This window comes from Rhinatrema bivittatum, chromosome 7 (assembly GCF_901001135.1).
Source record: "Rhinatrema bivittatum chromosome 7, aRhiBiv1.1, whole genome shotgun sequence".
NCBI classification, from domain to species: Eukaryota; Metazoa; Chordata; class Amphibia; order Gymnophiona; family Rhinatrematidae; genus Rhinatrema; species Rhinatrema bivittatum.
Window position 1 is genome coordinate 30,766,164 of NC_042621.1, and position 20,055 is coordinate 30,786,218.

Consider the following 20,055-nt stretch of genomic DNA (forward strand, 5'->3'; position numbering starts at 1 on the left):
CCTCAGGGCACCCAGAGGCTGTGACTACACCTGCACCACCTACTGGAGACAGAGTAAGACTGAGGGGCTGTGACTGGCACAGGAGCATATGTAGCTCCGCCCACAAGTTTTAATCTGTCTCCATCTACTGGTGCGGGGTCACAACCCAGGTGTCCTGGACTGATCCTGGTACGTACAGGGAATGGCTATGACACAGGTTGGGAGGGAAAGCAGGAAGGGAAGCCTAGTTGAATTTAAGAGTTTTACGAAGGGGGTGGGAGGGTATCCCACAAGAAAATGTGTGGGGAGAAGGAAAAGTAGGAATGTCACAGGAAAGGGGGATAACAATTATATTTTAACACTAATGAGGGAAAAGGGGAAAGGGAGATAGAGGGTTGTCACAGGAATGGGGGATACAATTATGTTTTAACACTAAAGAGAGTAATTGTAATGGTTGGGATTAGTCGCGGGGTAAGGGTACATTGAGGGATGGGGGGGGGGGGGGGGGGGGAGAGGGGAAACAGAGGAAGAGCCGAAGGGGTAGGGGGAAAGCAGAGAGATCAGGAAGGGAGGTATAGCAGCCAAGGGCGGCCATAGGCTGGGCAGGGAGGCAAATAGCAGCCTAGGGTGGCAGAGGGAGTAGGAACAAGAGGTGAGGAAGAGGTAGAAGGGGATTGCAGGCACTGTCGAACAGCATTATATTCAGCTAAGTTAGCTAAATATCTCAGCCCCTCCCGGAATGCCCTCAAAATGTCCCTTTTTATCCGGCTAAATTCTAGGGCTGAATATAGCAGGGTATGCCATTTAGATGGATAACTTAGGTTATCCATCTCAATAGTTAAATTTTCAAAAGAAGGCATCAGAATATTGTCAAAGAACTTTAGAACTAGAACAGTGAATAAGGATTTTTGGTCCTAAACTTTCCAGTTTATTGTTCCTCATGAGTTCTAGTTCCAACTCTGCAATGGACTCATCCTGTCTGTTCAAATTTATTTAAACTTCTGTGCAGATGTTACAGAATAATAATGATTATATTAAATGGAAGCTGTTCAAATGCACACTGTATCGCTGCCTTATTTAAAATCAAATACATTATCAGTGTTCTATATAGGAGTATAAAAAGATATAACAGCTCAGTTTAAAGAGTTGGTATTAGCATAAAAATTACCATCTCTCCATTGCACGAATAAACATGTTTTTCATTAGGTGTTTTCAGTTTTGTGTCATATGTCTTTTCAGTTTCCTCAGTCCGGAGATCTGCAATTATGGAAAAGGCCATCGCTATTTTTACAAATGACATTTCATTTTTGCATTTGTCCTAATATTCATCAGGGACTACTTTATCTTGTTTCTAGGCTGAATGCACAGGAATGTAAAAAATCTTCAGAAGACAACAAATACATCTTGCATCTTGAAATAAACTTTGTCTGCAATAATTGAGCCCTCTCAATATTCTGATTTATATCCACACCATCCATATGCAACTCTCTACTTTTCTACTTTACTCTATGTGCCAAGAGTAGGACATCTGCAGTTTTAGTTCAAACCAAACAGGATCTTCAGAACCCATCCAGGACTTTCACATCTCCACTACACTTGTTTCACTGTATTTTCTGCTTAATAATACATTTTGGGGTAGATTTTAAGAAATTGCGCGTGGGCGCCCATGTGCGCTCGCTACCCGGCACGCACACATGGACACCCGATTTTATAACATGCGCGCAGGGCGTGCATGTTATAAAATTGTGGGTTGGCACGTGCAAGTGGGTGTACAATTGTGCACCCTGTGCAAGCTGACGCCCGCAGCCTTCACCCATTCCCTCCCAGGCCACTCCAATTTCGGAGTGACCTGGGAGGGAACTTCTTAACCTTCTAACCTAATCTCCCTTCTCCTAACCCTCCTGCCCCCTTGCCCTATCCTAACCCCCCTCCCCGACCTTTATTTTACCTCTTGTGCACGCGATCCTCCGACACAGCAGCAAATGGCCGCTGTGCCGGAAGCCTTTTGCCCCACCCCACCCCCCAGACCACCCCACCTCGCCCCCTCCCCACCCCTTTTTTGAAGCCCTGGGACTTACACTTGTCCCAGGGCTTTATACACATCGCCGGGCCTTTGTATAACAGGCACAGCGGGCGTAGGGCTTTTAAAATCTGGCCCTTTGTACATTGTACAATTTAAGGATGACATACCATGAAAATGAAAAGTGCCTCTTTGACAAAAAGCTTAGCAAATAAAAAACAATTTTCATATGTAAAAAGTGTTACAATATTCTGGAAACCCTATCAAGCCAACAGGGTCAGTCATCAAATTCACGTTAGGGTCTTATCACGGGCATTAGGGACCTAACGCCTGGGATAACGCCATAATGCATGTGATAAATAAAGCATTGTGAGATGCATATGCAAATTCTAAAAATTTAGCCAAAAGGGAGGAGTTTGGGCGGAGTTTATGAAAATGTGGGGTGTTTAACATTGCATGCAATAGCGTAATGCACGTTATAACACCAGAAATAACTACACCTTTTTTCCTGGCGTTATGCTGTGCGGTGCTAATTATCGCAAATCTCATTTTGGGCAGGAGAGAGCGAGCGAGCAAGTGAGCGAGCGACAGAGAGCACCTCTGGGGAGGCACACATATTAGTCAGTTTTACATGCACAGTCACAGGTATGAACAGCATAGTAATCAGTGAAGATTTGATGAGATTTGGAGTGAGGAAAGGTACACAAAGATGAGATTTGTACAATGTATTGTCGACCTAGCTTGATAGCAGTGCTAGGTCGAGAGTACATATGGTCGGGACTCACGTGCGGGGAGGGGGGAATTTTAGAAACCAATGCACGGCAACGTGAGTAGGCCTTCCCCAGTTCCCTCCCAGTCCGCTCCAATTAAGGAGTGGACTGGAAGGGAACTTCCCTATACCCCTACCTAATCTTCCTACCTTTTCCCCTCTCCTCCTCAACCCCTACCTACCCTATTTTGTTTTGTTTTATAACTTGCTCCTTTGGAGCAGAAGTAAGTTACGTGTGCCAGCTGGCTGCAGCACGCGCTTCCCAGGACAGGGCCTAATGGTCACTGTCCTGCCTGGCCCCCCGCGCTGCCCTGACCACGCCCGCTGGCCCAGCCCTTTTCGCTGGCCCTACACTTCTGTGCGTAATGGGGATTACGTGCGTAACCCCTGGTTTTAACGCGCATGGGCCATCGAAAATTCAGGTGTTTGCTTTCTCACCGACAAGCACAAACAGCCACACAAGATAGGACTCCCCAGTTGAGGGTTGCTTTGAGCTGGCTTTTAGCTTTCAGTGTTTTTTTGCAACCTATCTAATGTATTGCAGGAAGTTTGGTTCGATAACTAAAAAGTGTTCTTAAGCACTCCTTGACCAAATATTCTGTCTTTGTGTGAGTCTTTATCCAGACAGTAATGTTTGTAAAAGTGTGTATCAATGACCCTGTAGCAGCTTTACAGATATCCTGGATAGTTGTGGACTTGAGATGTGCCATTGTTGTGGCCATTGCGTGAATCTGATGTGCCTTTATTACTTATGGTATGCTCATACCAATGGTAGAATAGCCATGAGAAATATATTGAATCAATCACCTTGACAATTTTTTTTGACTGAAAAGCTTTTTTTAGCTGTATTTTAAGATATTAAAAAGTGAATTGATTTTCTGAGTGTTTGTGTTCTGTCTAAATAGAATAAGAGGGCTCTCCTAAAGTCCAAGGTATGTACGACCTGTTCAGCAGTTATGATATGTGGTTTTGGAAAGCAAGTTGGAAGTACTTTCTCTTGATTCAGGTCGCATTGTGATATCGCCTTGGTAGGAATTTTGGGTGAGTTCTGAATAATATTTAGTTTTTTAATATCTGTGTGTAGGGAGTATAGGTTACTAGTGCCTGTAACTCACTTATTCATCTTACTGATGTTATTGCTATTAAAAATGTTTTTCATGCCAAAAAAAATCTCATTTCTGCCAGTCATGGGCATATAAATATATGGACTATAAATGATTAATCTTCTGTTTTATATTCATCCTGTTATACCTTTTTTCACAATTGTTAAGAAAATTACAATTTGAATCTTGTAAACCATTATGATGGCTTCACCGAATGACGGTATATAAAACTCATCAAATAAATAAATAAATAAATATATGGTGACTTCATTAGCTGTGTCAATAAAATATTCTCATTGTGGTGTTGGTTGTCTTAGTGGAGGTTTTAAGGTTGTATAGATCTTTTATGAATCTAGCAACTACTAGTTGCTGAGAAATTTGTTTACCTTCAATAGGATTTGTGGTAAGCTACTATTGCTCTTATGCACTCTAATTGAATTTGTTTTCAGTCCTGAGTCAATGAGGTGTACTGGATCAATTTCAATACTGAATAGTTGCTTTTTGCGATGTTTACACTATTTAGGAAATCTTCTCCATTTAAAATTGTATGATTTTTTTGTGGAAGTCTTTCTGGATGCAAGGAGAATTTAATTTGGCCTTTGTGGGAAATCATTTTACTCTCAGCAATTACAACACCAACAGTTCCTTTTCCTAGTACTCTGGTTTTGAGGCCACCATCTACCTATTGGTTGTACAACCAAGAATCTCTGTGTAATTCTTCATTGCAATCTTTCGATGATGTTATGCTGGAGGATGCTTGGACCAAGGGGGAGTTGATGCAACCTTTGGAGAGGAGCCCCACAGGTCCCCACCATCAGCAGGTTAGGCTGATGAAGAGCAGAGATCCCGCTGGAGCTTCACCACTACCAACTCACGATCCCCTTAGGTTGAGCCCTCGGGTGCTGGGGCCAGCTGGACTTAAGTGGGGTCTCTGTAATGACGGAAGTTCAGGAGAAGGAGAGATGCTAGAGAGTAGTCACAGTTCTGGATCAGGCAGCAGAGTATGAGGGCAGGTTCTGGGCAAGGGTCGAGGCAGGCGGCGTATCTTGTGGTCAGGTTCCAGGCAGGGGTCGAGGCACGCGGCGTATCTTGTGGTCAGGTTCCAGGCAGGGGTCGAGGCACGCAGCGTATCTCGTGGTCAATCCAGTCCAAAGTCAAAAGCCTAGGCAGTCCAAGAAACTCAGGAAGCAACATGCAGATCGCAAGGAGCGAGAAGACCTGTCGCAAGGCAAGGACTGCAGGCAGGCCTTAAATAATGCCAGGGTAGCAGGGCCGGTGCAAGGGGATTGGGCACCCTAGGCACCTTCAGTCTTGCGCCCACCCCCGGTCGCAGCCCTGACTCCAGGGGCAGGGACCACATGCCGCCACTCCCCCACCTTCCCAACCTCCCCCTCCACCCCAAAAAAAAAACCTCACAAAACACCCGGTCTAGTGGGGAACCCAGGAGCAATATGCCGTTCCTGGGTCATCAGCTGCCACTAATCAAAATGGCGCCGGTGGCCTTCAGCCCCTACCATGTGACAGGGGCTACCGGTGCCATTGGTTGGCCCTTGTCACATGGGTGGGGCTAAAGGCCACCAGTGCCATTTTGGTTAGTGGCAGCCGAGGCCCTGGGAGTGGCCGATCTCTCCCGCTCCCTCCACTGTACCACCAGGGGGGCTATGTGGTGTCAAATTTTTGAAGTTTTGGAAGTATTCTTTGTTTATTTTTAAAACCCATTTGTCTGTAATCTGATGCCAACGATTCCTGAAAAACTGCAGTCTTCCTCCTGTTTGCAGGTCTGGAATGGGTTTTGGTTTTCATTTCAACTGGAGTTAAAAGGACAGACTGGATCTCTGTGGAGGCTGTTGGTTTTGCTTTTATTGAGATGTCTTATGGTTTTGTTGCCTAGTTTGTGGCTGTTGCTGTTGTTGCTGTAGCTGGTATGGCTCCTGTATGATTGGATGTGAAGGGTAGCATGGGTATGAGCTCTTTGTGCTGCGGCATAATTGATGCAGCCCTATAGTCAAAACTATGAGGCCTATACTGGCAACTGGCAAACACGCCCTGTAGTGGGACAGACTAGAACTTTATCTATACCAGCCGGTCCCCTGCAGATTGAGCCCTTGGGTTCTTGTGGCCAGCAGGTCTTAGGCAGGACCCTAGGGCAGTGGCACACTGGGGTCAGGGCAGGCAGCAGACTAATGGAGTTGGAGACAGGCCAAGATCGGGGCAGGCAGCAGACAAGGGTAGTCAGGTCCAGGCAAGAGGTCAGTTCCAAGTGGTGGGCAATCGTAGTCAGGTCCAGGTAAGAGGTCAGAAGTCCACAAGTCAGGCCAAGGATATTTTTCTTTTATCCTGTACTGCTTTTCTTATCCAGAAGACACTAGATAAGAAAAGCAGTACAAGGCAAGGTTGGACAAGGAAAGCTGGGAGAGGGACAAGGCATGGCTGAATCAGGAATCAGGAACGCAGGACAAGAACCAGGAACTCAGAAGCAACATGCACTGCTAAGGCAGGAGACCTGTTGCTGAGGCGAGGTAGTACTGTGAGGCCCTTGCTTTAAGTAGGCAGATCAGCCTGACATCATTAGAGGATACCGCTCGGTGTTTCTCGCCGTGGGGCCTATATAATGTGTGCATATGCACATGCACCTAAGGAACAGTGGTAGGAGTGGCTGCTGATGGCATCTTGGTCCATGCTAGGTAGCATTCAGAGCAGGAGGATGGGTGTGCCGACCGCAGGATAGGTCCAGCCATATTGGGATGAATGTGATGGCTCACAGGGCTCTCCTATAAGTTGCCAAATGTAAAAGTAACCCCCCTCCAAAGCCCTCTCCCCCATCTCCTGGGCTTGGTTTTTCTGGGGAATCTCTGGTGGAACTCGTGTACTGGCTGAGGTGGATTGAAGGCTGGCTCCCAAGAATTCTCCTCGGGTCCATAGTTTTTCCACGAGATTACAAACATAAGAACATAAGATTTGTGGCCAAGCCAGGTCACATGTACCTGGCAGGATCCCAAGGGATAGAAAGATTCCAAGCTGATTATTGCAAGAATAAGTTGTGGATTTATGCAACTCTATCTTAATAATGGTTAATGGACTTTTCCTCCAGGAACTTGTCCAAACCTTTTTTAAATTCAGCTACTGTTGGGGAAGATGGAGACTTTGAGCATGGGAAAGCTCAGAGGCCTTCGCAATCTGTTAGGGAGCTCTAGAAGAGCGGTCCCATTTCCAAGAAGATTGTGTGCCCTTGGACCTCGGCACAACCCCAGAGTGTTCCAAGGTGGTACCAAGGCTGGGGAGACATGTCCAAGCCTAGGCTGAGACCAGGAAGCCAGGCCCCTGCCGACCTGCACAGCCTGAGTGAGAGCAACCACACAAGGTTGGTCTCTGAGTAGTCCTCCGACTACTCCAAGCCCTTTCAGACCTGCCACTGGGAACAGCAAAGGCAGCAGGCTGGACAGGAGATAAGGGCAGACGAAGGCTCTGGAACATGAAGACTCAAGACGAGGAATTTGGAGATGTGAAGACACAGACGAGAAGCTTTCGACGTGAAGACTCAGACGAGAAGCTTGAGCACGAAGACTCAGGATCAAGGTTCAGGAACAAAGTCTAGTACTGGGTTGAGGCTGCGACGCAGTGCGTCCTACACAGCCCACCAAAGGGTGGACCCATGGGACTGGTCACGGACCACGCTTGAGTGCGAAGCAGACTCCAGACGAATACGTAGAAGATGAAGCCAAAACATGGCGAAGATTCAGTAGATGCCTTCACCGATGCGCGCCCTACACAGCCGCCCATGGCTGGTCACGGACCATGCTGGAACGGAGCAGGTTCAGTCAGAGTATTAGGCATGGATGGAGCAGCCACAAGAACATCCGAGGGCCGAGACGAGATTCAGGATAGGTGACCAAGACGAGACTTGGCTTCAGGTATGACACAGGGGACCAAGATGAGACTTGGCTTCAGGCGCTGCAGACGAGAAGACAAGCTCTTGCCACGAGGTGACGAGACACGACATGGCACACCAGAAGAGGCAGCAATAAGGAACCATGGGTCCAGGAAGCAGAAGTGGAGATGAGGCATCAGGAAGGAACAGGAAGACCACGAAACATCAGGACAAGACGAGAGATAATCCAGAAGAGACCACGAATATGAAGAACGAAGAGGGATCCCATGAAGAACAGGAAATACCAGCAGGAGCAAAGACAAGAAGTCCTTGAGAGGAACTAACTGTTGCGAAGGCAACTAAGGACTGCAAGCTGGGCCCTATACAGGGCTGAATATCAGGAAACGCCCTAGGAGGAGTCCAGTTGGGGCCCGGGGCATATCCGGCCGCGGGCCCTTTAAATCACAGGATTTAAAGGGCCCGCGCCTTAGGAGACAGGAAGCGGGAAGTGCAGGACCCTGGACAGCGGCCCAGCACAGACACCGAGGAGACGGAGCAGAGCTGGGCTGAGGAAACAGGCCCCTACATAAAGCAGCGGCGTCCTGCCACTCGAAGAGGACTGAGGGCGGCTCCTGCTGCACAGGTGAGTCTGGGGATTGCGGCCTCCAGGCCGCGAGGCTGAAGAGGACGTCGGCGGCACTCCCTGCTGCTAGAGGGTCCCAATGTGAGCGACTCTATGCCGTACCAGGAAGCACCAAAGGCCGCGGCTCCCTGCCACGGTGAAGGGAGGAAACATCAGCGGCCTCTCCAGGCCGCGAAGGTAAACACCTGCTTACGGCTGGCCCGCGAGCAGAAATGTAACAGCTACATTAATAGCAGCTTTCACCACATCCTCTGGCAATGAATTCCAGAGCTTGATTATGTGTTGAGCGAAAAAATAATTTTCTCTTATTAATTTTAAATGTATTACCTAGTAACTTCATTGTGTCTCCCCTGGTCTTTGTACTTTCCAAAGAGTAAACAACATTAAGTTTACTCGTTCCAATCCACTCATTATTTTATAGATCTCTATCATAACTCCCCTCAGCCATCTCTTCTCCAAGCTGAAGAGCCCTAACCTCTTTAGCCTTTCTTCATAGGGGAATTGTTCCATCTCCTTTACATACTAATTGATTTTGGACCATTCGGCAGTGCAAGATCTCCTGGACTTTGAATTGGGTGTCTTTTTCTGTGGAGACTTTGGAGACCTGGGGAGGCAGTTGGCCGAGTCAAGAGAGAATTGTAGATTTTAACAGAAATATGTTGAAGACATCATGGATGCGCAGAGATGACGGCAATTTGAATTTGTAGACTACTGGACCGAGTTGTTTTACAATGGGGAATAGTCCCACGAATCGTGAAGCAAATTTCAATGCAGGTTTTTTGTGCTGAGCCAAAGCAGGCTTCCCAGGTGAAGCAGACATGTGTCTGCTTGTATTTTATACCTCTCTGCTGCTTGCTCTAGAAGGTTTTGTGTCTTCTGCAAAAATTCCTGGAGTTCATGCCCCTTCTTCTTTTCCACTATTAATTTATGCATCAATGTTTTTAATGGTTTATTCTCTGTTTGATTTTTGTAAACCGTTATGATGGCTGAACCGAATGACGGTATATAAAACTAAACAAACAAATAAATAAATAAATCAAGTTAGCTGCCAGGCAAGTGACTGAAATCAGAATAGGTGTATGGAGATGATATCCCAACACTAGTGGAACAGTTTATGTAGTTCTGGTAGAATTCGGCCCATGGGAGAAGGGAGGCCTAGTTAGCCTGCCGTTGGTTCACATAGGCTCATAGAAAGGCCTTGAGACTCTGATTTACTCGCTCATTTTGTCTGTTACTCTGGGGGTGGTAAGCTGAAGTGAAATTCAATGTAATTCCAAACTTCCTGCACAAGCCTTTCCAGAAGCGGGCCGTGAACTGTACTCCCCAACTGAGAGAATGTGAAGAGAGTCCGTGTAGATGGAAGATATGTTGGACAAAGAGTTTAGCCAGTTTTGCCACTGATGGAAGGCCTGAAAGGAGTGTGAAATGCGCCATCTTAGAAAATTTATCCACTACCACCCTTATGGTGATGTTGCCACCAGAGAGTGGAAGGTCAGTTGTGAAGTCAGTGGCCAAGTGGATCCATGGTTCCTTGGGGGCTGGTAGTGGCAGTAGAGGAGGACCGAAAGGCTCATCTGCATACTGCTCCCAGCTCCCCCCCGGAAGATGAGTCCAGAGGTCACCGCAAGCGATCCAGGGATTGACTTCCACAGCCCCAGCTTCCAGAGGCCATGCACCCTTTGCAGTAGAGGAGGACCGGAAGGCTCATCTGCATACTGCTCCCAGCATCCCCTGGGAGAGGAGTCCAGAGATCACCGCAAGCGATCCAGGGATTGACTTCCACATCCCCAGCTTCCAGAGCTTCCCACACCCTTTGCAGTAGAGGAGGACAGGAAGGCTCATCTGCATACTGATCCCAGGGATTAACTTCCACAGCCCCAGCCTCCACAGGCCCCGCACCCTTTGCAGTTGAGTAGGACCGGAAGGCTCATCTCAATACTGCTCCCAGCATCCCCCCGGGAGAGGAGTCCAGGGGTCACTGCAAGCGATCCAGGGATTGACTTCCACAGCCCCAGCTTCCAGAAGCCCCACAACCTTTGCAGTAGAGGAGGACCAGAAGGCTCATCTGCATACTGCTCCCAGGGATTGACTTCCACAGCCCCAGCTTCCAGAGGCCCCGCACCCTTTGCAGTAGAGGAGGACCGGAAGGCTCATCTCAATACTGCTCCCAGCATCCCCCCGGGAGAGGAGTCCAGAGGTCACCGCAAGCGATCCAGGGATTGACTTCCACAGCCCCAGCTTCCAGAGGCCACACACCCTTTGCAATAGAGGAGGACATGAAGGCTCATCTGCATACTGCTCCCAGCATCCCCCCGGGAGAGGAGTCCAGAGGTCACCGCAAGCGATCCAGGGATTGACTTCCACAGCCCCAGCTTCCAGAGGCCACACACCCTTTGCAATAGAGGAGGACATGAAGGCTCATCTGCATACTGCTCCCAGCATCCCCCCGGGAGAAGAGTCCAGAGGTCACCGCAAGCGATCCAGGGATTGACTTCCACAGCCCCAGCTTCCAGAGGCCCCACACCCTTTGCAATAGAGGAGGACTGGAAGCGCGCGCCTAATGGCACGCAAATCTCAAACCCTTTCATTAACTGAGTGAAGATTAATTTAACGGTGGTTAAAGAGGATTGGTAAGTATAGCTTTCAGAAATTTTTGGGCTTACAAAAGTTTGGTGAAAGGTGAAATTAAGGGATATATTCTTTAGAGTTTGTGTGTGTCTGAGGTAATAAGCAAGCCAAAGATAGTTAATTCTAGTGTCTGTCTTTCCCACCCACTCAACCCTTGATTTTTAGGCACAAGACACTTTCTCATTAAAAATCAATCAGGGTCTTATCTAAATCATACTATTGTACCAGCCCTTATTGAAAGTTTAATCATCCCCTTGTAGGACACTAGCTGATTAATTATTAAACTCACCTGTAAATTTAAATTATTCTCATTCCAATTCTCTTAGTATCCTAAACTTAACTAGGAATTCAATAAAGCTAATATGAAGGCAGCAGTCCAGCAGCAAGAGGGAGACTTTCCAGTCTTTTGCATTAAGTGTCACATGTATGATTTTTTACCCGCCGGTGAGAGATTGTATGTGTGCACTCAGTGCAAAGAGCTCCTGGCTCTCAGGGATCGAGTCCAATCTCTGGAGGCTAGAGTAGCAGACTTGGAGGAGCTGAGGCAGACAGAAAGGTACGTTGATGAGACCTTCAGGGACATAGTAGCAAAGTCCCAAATCCAGTCTGGCAGCCCCAGTGCTGCCTTGGATCAGAAAGGTCTCCCAGTAGGAGAACATCACCCTGGTGTAGTAGGAAGTGATCCTGTAGCAAGGACCTGCTCTCCAGGTGATATACTGTCCTCTCGCACTGAGTACAAGTCTCCCAGGGCTACTGCCCAGGAGGGAAGGGTTAGGCCGGCCATCATAGTTGGTGATTCAACTATTAGAAATGTAGATAGCAGGGTGGCTGATGGACATGAGGACCGCCTGGTAACTTGCCTGCCTGGTGCGAAGGTGGCAGATCTCACGCGTCACCTAGATAGAATTATAGACAGTGCTGGGGAGGAGCCGGCTGTCGTGGTACATGTGGACACCAACAATATAGGAAAATGTGGGAGAGAGGTTCTGGAAGCCAAATTTAGGATTTAGGTAGGAAGCTGAAATCCAGAACCTCCAGGGTGGCATTCTCTGAAATGCTCCCTGTTCCACGTGCAGGTCCCCAGAGGCAGGCAGACCTCCAGAGTTTCAATGCGTGGATGAGACGATGGTGCAGGGAAGAGGGATTCAGCTTTGTAAGGAACTGGGGAAACTTTTGGGGAAAGGGGAGACTTTTCCGAAAGGATGGGCTCCACCTTAACCAGAGTGGAACCAAGCTGCTGGCACTAACTTTCAAAAAAGAGATAGAGCAGCTTTTAAACTTGCTGCGTCCATCGGTCTTCGATGGCTTCGCCCCGCCTACCTCTCTCTACTTTTGGCTCCTCCCGCTCACCTTGGACTGATGGCCGCTGCAGCATCTGCTTGCCGTTCTCTCCGGCATCCTCGGACCGGCTTTGTGCTGCCTCCCGCCATTCTCCTTCAAGGTACCTCTATGGCGCACACGTGCACGCCGCCCTCATCTTTATCTCTATGTTGGCGCTAACCTCAGGGGCGTCCTCCTGTTCTGACGTCACGACTTCCGGGTATATCTGCCTACAGTATTTGCTAGCTCATTGAGATAGCAACAGGATTGTTACGGATGGGACTCGTTCTCCGTTCCTAAGCTACTCTGCCACTCCAGCGCTATCTGGAACTCTTACTACCCTTCGGGGTCTCTAACGGGGTACCCGCTCCTCGGGGGCCTCTTTGCTTCTTTCAGGTGTTATCAGGAAACCGGTACTCGCTCCTCGAGGGCCCATGGTCCCTGTGTCGCTGCCTGCAACCTCTACCCTTCTACTTGGAAGAACTAACTTACAGTTACCATCAGTGAGTACAGAAACCATCTCTCTCCACAGTACTGCTTCACTGGAACCAGGTACTCGCTCCTCGAGGGCCTGCTCTCTGCTCTGGTGCCAGACCTCTCGTCTAGTGGAATCTCTGTTACTGCTAAGTGAGGACAATGCTTCCGAATCTCTCTGCTCTAAGGGATCAGGTACTCGCTCCTCGAGGGCCTGCTCTCCCTGTCTTGGAGCTTCTCCTATTTCTACATTGGGACTCTGAATGTTACTCTTATTGTGTGCTCATAACTCTCAGTCTCTTTCCACTACAGCACTGTCTTGTAGAGGATCCACTGTTCCAGCGTTCTGTGTGAGATGCGCCCAGCCGGGCTCTACAACCACTACTCACTACCGCCACCTCTGGTGGTTATCCAAACTGTTTAATAGAAGATTCAAATCTGTGTTTGTGTGTCCAGAGTCTAGCCTGACACCGTGGTCCCTCACGGGACTGCGCCCCGTGGGCGTGGTCAGCTGCCACAGTGTCCAAGGATCCACTCAAACACCATTAACCATAACAAAACTAGAACAAGGGGGAAAGCCGACAGTCACTCAGCAGTGCATGGTTCGGAGAAATGTATCCTTGAAGGATACTAATGAAACAGGAGAGTTAGGACATCCCAACAGAGAGGTTCCATTAAAAGCAAACATAGACCATGTGCCTATAATTAAAAAATCACCGAAGCTAATGATTTCCAAATTATCCCTAACAACTGAAAAGCAGGTTGTTAATACAAACAAAAATCACACTTTGAAATGTCTGTATGCCAATGCCAGAAGTCTAAGAGTGTATAGCAGCAAATGATGAGATTGACATAATTGGCATCACAGAGACTTGGTGGAAGGACAGTGCTATATCAGGGTACAAATCATATCGCAATGATAGGGAGGATCAACTTGGTGGGGGTGTGGCACTTTATGTCCGGGAGGGTATAGAGTCTAACAGGATAAAGATCATACAATTCTTGTATGATTCTTATATGATTCTCTTGTATGCAGAATTTACTGTTCTATGTAATGGCAGTGCCAAAAGTCCTATATAATGACACTGTCAAAAAGTTTTAAGTTATCTGTAAACCGATACGATGTGCAAACGGTTGTCGGTATATAAAAACCTATAAATAAATAAATAAATAAATACAAGAGACTAAATGCTCAGTAGAATCTATATGGGTTGAAATCCCATGTATGTTGGATAAGAGTATAGTGATAGCAGTATACTAGCGTCCACCTGGACAAAATGGTCAGACAGATGATGAAATGCTAAGAGAAATCAGGGAAGCTAACCAATTTGGCAGTGCAATAATAATGGGAGATTTCAATTACCCCAATATTGACTGGGTAAATGTAACATCAGGACTTGCTAGAGACATAAAGTTCCTGGATGTAATAAATGACTGCTTCATGGAGCAATTGGTTCAGGAACCAACAAGAGAGGGAGCTATTTTAGATTAAATTCTTAGTGGAACGCAGGATTTGGTGAGAGAGGTAACGGTGGTGGGGCCACTTGGCAACAGTGATCATAACATGATCAAATTTAAACTAATAACTGGAAGGGGGACAATAAGTAAATCTGCAGCTCTAACACTAAACTTTCAAAAGGGAAACATTGATAAAATGAGGAAAATAGTTAGAAAAAAACTGAAAGGTGCAGCTGCAAAGGTTAAAAGTGTTCAACAGGCATGGACATTGTTTAAAAATACAATCTTAGAGGCGTAGTCCATATGTATTCCACACATTAAGAAAGGTGGAAGGAAGGCATAACAATTACCATCATGGTTAAAAGGTGAGGTGAAAGAGGCTATTTTAGCCAAAAAAAATACTTCAAAAACTGGAAGAAGGATCCATCTGAAGCAAATAGGATAAAACATAAGCATTGTCAAGTTAAGTGTAAAACATTGATAATGCAGGCGAAGAGAGAATTTGAAATGAAGTTGGCCATAGAGGCAAAAATTCATAATAAAAACTTTAAAAAATATATCCGAAGCAAGAAACCTGTGAGGGAGTCGGTTGGACCATTAGATGACCAGGGGGTTAAAGGGGCTCTTAGGGAAGATAAGGCCATTGCAGAAAGACTAAATGAATTCTTTGCTTCCGTGTTTACTAATGAGGATGTTGGGGAGATACCAGTTCCAGAGATGGTTTTCAGGGGTGATGAGTCAGACGAACTGAATGAAATTACTGTGAACCTGGAAGATGTAGTAGGCCAGATTGATAATCTAAAGAGTAGCAAATCACCTGGACCAGATGGTATGCATCCTAGGGTACTGAAGGAACTCAAAAATGAAATTTCTGATCCATTAGTTAAAATTTGTAACCTATCATTAAAATCATCCATTGTACCTGAAGACTGGAGGGTGGCCAGTGTAACCCCAATATTTAAAAAAGGCTCCAGGGGCGATCCGAGTAACTATAGACCAGTGAGCCTGACTTCAGTGCCGGGAAAAATAGTGGAAACTATTCTCAAGACCAAGATCGTAGAGCATATAGAAAGACATGGTTTAATGGAACAAAGTCAACATGGATTTACCCAAGGGAAGTCTTGCCTAACAAATCAGCTTCATTTTTTTGAAGGGGTTAATAAACATGTGGATAAAGGTGAACCGGTAGAGGTAGTGTATTTGGATTTTCAGAAGGTGTTTGACAAAGTCCCTCATGAGAGGCTTCTAAGAAAACTAAAAAGTCATGGGATAAGAGGCGATGTCCTTTCGTGGATTACAAACTGGTTAAAAGACAGGAAAAAGAGTGTTGCGGTCCTGGCCGCAAGCACCGCGGCCAGGCCCTTACCTCTTGATTCCCGGACCTGCTCCCGCCTCCGGAGTCCTGGCCTGCGGCCTGTTTGGCGGCGTCCCTGCTGGGGCAGCACCGCCGGGAAGGTTCCGGTGGATGCCCTGTTCCTAAGGCGCACGCACGCCACTTGGGCGCCTTTGTAGCCCGTTTCCCGCCAGTACAGACTCTGCCCAATTCCTGACGTCAGACGCCGCGGCCTTGATAAGCCGGCCGCAGTCATCCAGCCCTTGCCTTGCAACGGGTTAGCATTCTGGTTTCCTGTTGCGTTGCGCCCCGGAGTGACCTGCTTGGCTACGTCGCTCCGTTCCTGCTACAGTACCTGCTTAATTCCTGCCTGCCTGCTACAGTTCCTGCCTGGTTCCAGTACCCGAGTCCTGCTGCAGTTCCAGCTCGGTTCCAGTACCAGAGCCTGCTACAGTTCCTGCCTGGTTCCAGAATCCGTACCCAGTTACAGTATCACTACTGTCCTAGTCTGGTTCCAGTTACCTGTCCTGATCCACAACCCACCTAAGTCCCAGCAGCCGGGCCCCTACGGGCTCCTCCCGGGGGGGGCTTCGGCTTCCAAGGGTGAAGCCACCTGAGTCCCAGCAGCTGGGCTACTAAGGGCTCCTCCCGGGGGAGCACCAGCTTCCAGGGTGAAGAGTATCTACATCCTGCCTGAACATCTGCCTCCCGGCCCGCTGTTCATCAGAGACATTGTCCATCTCTTCCTAGTCTCCAGCAACAGAGACTCCCACAACAGATTGCAAGGCCTTGGACTCGGCGGATGCACCCGCTCCCTTAGATCTATCCAGGATGGCCCGGCAGATGCTACAGCACCAGAGCTGCATTGATAATTTGGCAGCCACGGTGGAACGGCTATCCTCGCGCCTGGAGTCCTTGCCTTCCGCTGGCAGGGCCCCCAAGGGTCACGGCTCTTCTGTGACTCAGTTACCAGCACCCTCCCGCTACGCTGGCGATTTAAGGACCTGCTGCGGCTTCCTGAACCAATGTTTTGTACGGTTCTCCCTGTTGCCTCAGCAGTTTCTCTCGGATGCGGTGAAAATGGCATACATCCTGTCCTTGCTCGATGGGAAAGCCTTGATATGGGTTTCTCCCCTTTGGGAAAACAACAATTCTTCACTAACAGATTTACAATTGTTCATCACGAACTATCGCCAGGCCTTTGATGAGCCCGCCCGAGTAGCCACGGCTACGTCTGATCTGCTGCAACTTCATCAGGGGACTCGCTCCTTGGCAGACTATGCAATGGAGTTTCGGACTTTAGCCCAGGAAGTAGGTTGGCAGGATGGTAGTCTTAAGGCCATCTTCCTGGAAGGCCTTTCCGGTCGCATTAAGGATGAGATTGTGGCTTGAGATTTGCAGGAAGACCTCCATGCCTTGATCGAGATGGCTGCTCGCATTGACCGCCACCTACAACAACGGGCCAAGGAGCAGCGCTCTTCTCGTCATAGTCCGGCTCGTGGGCCGAGACCTGCGCCCTCTCCTAAGAGCTCTCGCCCAGACGTCCCCACCAGCGAACCCATGCAGCTGGGACGGGCCCCGCTTTCTCTTGAAGAAAGACAACGTCGCCGTTCGTTGAAGTTGTGTTTATATTGTGGCCAGAAGGGCCACTTCTTGGCACGCTGCCAGGAGCGTGCGGAAAACGCCAACGCCTAGGAGGTCAGGAGAAGCTCCTCCTAGGCTGTGCTACAGCTCCTCAATGCACTGTTCCTGTTACTCTGGAATACCCCGGAGGTTCCTTTGAGACGATGGCGTTCCTGGACTCTGGAGCCGGAGGTAATTTCATCCTGCATGACTTAGTCTCCCAGTTGCGAATCCCTACGCATAGATGGGAGGTTCCATTACGAATTACCTAGATCCAGGGGACGCTCCTTCCTGGTCCTGTCCAGCTGTCCACGGCACCCATTACGGTCCGCACCGGGGCGATCCATTCGGAAGAGATAGCTTTCCTAGTGTTGGATAAGGCTGTCCACCCTGTGATGCTAGGGTTGCCGTGGCTACAGAAACACCCACCCACGATTCAGTGGGATACGCTACAGATTGTCAAATGGAGTCCCTTCTGCCTAGCTAATTGTATGAAGGTGCCTAGGACCCCCTCACTTCCATTGATGCATGGCTGTGGGTCCCCCTGCACCTTATGAGGACTTCACCGATGTATTCTCCAAGACCAAGGCAGAGATCCTTCCGCAGCATCGTCCATATGACTGTGCTATTGACTTGTTACCTGGTACCATGCCCCCTTGAGGAAGGGTTTACCCCTTATCCATACCTGAGACCCGGGCCATGTCCGAGTACGTTGCAGAGAATTTGGCCAAGAGGTTTATCCGCCCGTCCAAGTCACCTGCAGGGGCGGGCTTCTTTTTTGTCAGCAAGAAAGACGGCTCATTGAGGCCGTGTATAGACTATCAAGGCCTAAATTCGATTACCAAGCGAGACCGCTACCCGCTCCCGTTAATTCCGGAACTCCTTGATTGGCTTCAAGGAGCGAAGATTTTCACAAAGTTGGACTTACAAGGAGCTTATAATTTGGTCAGAATCCGTCCCGGAGATGAGTGGAAGACCGCGTTTAATACCAGAGTCGGGCATTACGAGTACCTTGTGATGCCTTTTGGCTTATATAATGCCCCGGCGGTGTTCCAGCACCTGATGAATGAGGTGTTACGGGACCTTCTGAACACCTGTGTAATTGTTTACCTCGATGACGTGTTAGTCTATTTATTTATTTATTTATTTAGCATTTTTATATACCGGGATTCATGTAAAATTTACATATCATCTCGGTTTACATTGTAACTCAGAGAACAGGCATGTAAGAATGCAATTACATAGAACAGGGCATAAAACTTGGATTACAATAGAAAGGGGAAAAACACATATTGTATTAAAGGGCGCACAGATTATATTATAAGGGTCATGAAAAGAAACAAGAAAGAGGAACCATGTTTAGTCTTACTGAAGGTTCTATGTACATACTGGAATTAAGAAAACTTTGAAGTGAGCTGCTGTAGAGAAGGGTTTGTTAAATTGTACAAGTGGCATGAATGGAATATGCTGTAATTTGGCCTGTTGGCTAGTGTGGTGATTGTCGAGGTAGTCATAATTGGAAAGCTTGCTCAAATAGCCAGGTTTTTAGTCTCTTTTTAAAGTTGATTGGGCATTGTTCTGACCTGAGTTCTGGTGGTAGAGAGTTCCATTGTGCAGGGCCTGCTGCGGACATGGCTCGTTTGCTTCGAGAGGTTTTGATGTATGGTATTAGGAGCGTGTTTTTGTACGCTGTTCTTGTTGGTCTGGTTGGTAGATGTGGTTGCAGTGGGATGTTGAGGTCCAGTGGAATAAGCTTGTGGATGGTTTTGTGTATGATCGTTAGTGTTTTGTATAAGATTCTGTACTTGATTGGGAGCCAATGTAGGTTCCTTAAGATGGGGGTAATATGGTCTCTCTTGTTGGTCTTAGTCAGAATCCTGGCTGAGGCGTTTTGCAACATTTGAAGGGGTTTAAAGGTGTTAGCTGGAAGGCCGATTAACAGAGAATTGCAATAATTGATTTTAGAGAAAATGATTGCTTGGAGTACTGATCTGTAATCTTGGAAGTGTAAGAGTGGTCTGAGTCGTTTAAGGACTTGCAATTTAAAGAAACCCTCCTTGGCAGTGTTATTTATGAATCTCTTTAGGTTTAATTGATCATCCATGTTGACTCCGAGGTTTCTCACTTGGGAAGAAAAGGATGGTTGATTTATAGGGTTTGAGTTTGGTATGGCGTAATTACTATCTTGAGCGATGAGGAGTATTTCTGTTTTATTGGAATTGAGTATTAGGTTAAGGCTTGAGAGCAAGTTGTTGATGGATATAAGGCAGTTGTTCCAGAGTTCTAGTGTTTTTTGTAGGGATTCTTTAATCGGTATAAAAATTTGTACGTCGTCTGCGTAAATGAAATGTTTTAATTTTAATTTGGAGAGGAGCTGGCATAGCGGTAGAAGGTATATGTTGAATAGAGTCTGTGATAATGAGGAGCCTTGAGGGACTCCCATAGAAGAGCAGACGGGGTGTGATTTATTGTTGTTGATTCTGACTTTGTAAAATCTGTTTTGTAGAAATGACTTAAATCAATTTAGAGCGGTGTCTTTGATTCCGATGTCGGCTAGTCGTTCCAAGAGTATTGAGTGTTTCACCGTGTCGAAAGCGGCTGATAGATCGAGGAGTATGAGTATGCAGGATTGTTTTTTATCAAGATTCAGGAGTATTGTGTCAGTTAAGGAGATTAGAAGAGTTTCAGTGCTCCGTTCTTTGCGAAAGCCGAATTGTGACGATGCTAGGATTTTGTTGTTGTCTAAGTACTCCATCAGTTGCTTGTTTACTATTTTTTCTAGGATTTTAGAAATGAAGGGGAGATTTGCAATAGGTCGATAGTTGGCTGGGTCGTCT

The 20,055-nt window shown here is 47.4% G+C and overlaps 1 protein-coding gene across 1 annotated transcript in view; it reads right to left on the reverse strand.

The window, feature by feature from the left end:
- TERB1 (telomere repeat binding bouquet formation protein 1) overlaps positions 1-20,055 on the reverse strand; it is a 643,822-nt gene that overhangs the window by 80,953 nt on the left and 542,814 nt on the right. The window contains exon 21 of the mRNA XM_029608198.1: positions 1,148-1,236. Within this exon, the coding sequence (XP_029464058.1) occupies positions 1,148-1,236 (89 nt within the window). The remainder of the gene's footprint in view (positions 1-1,147; positions 1,237-20,055) is intronic.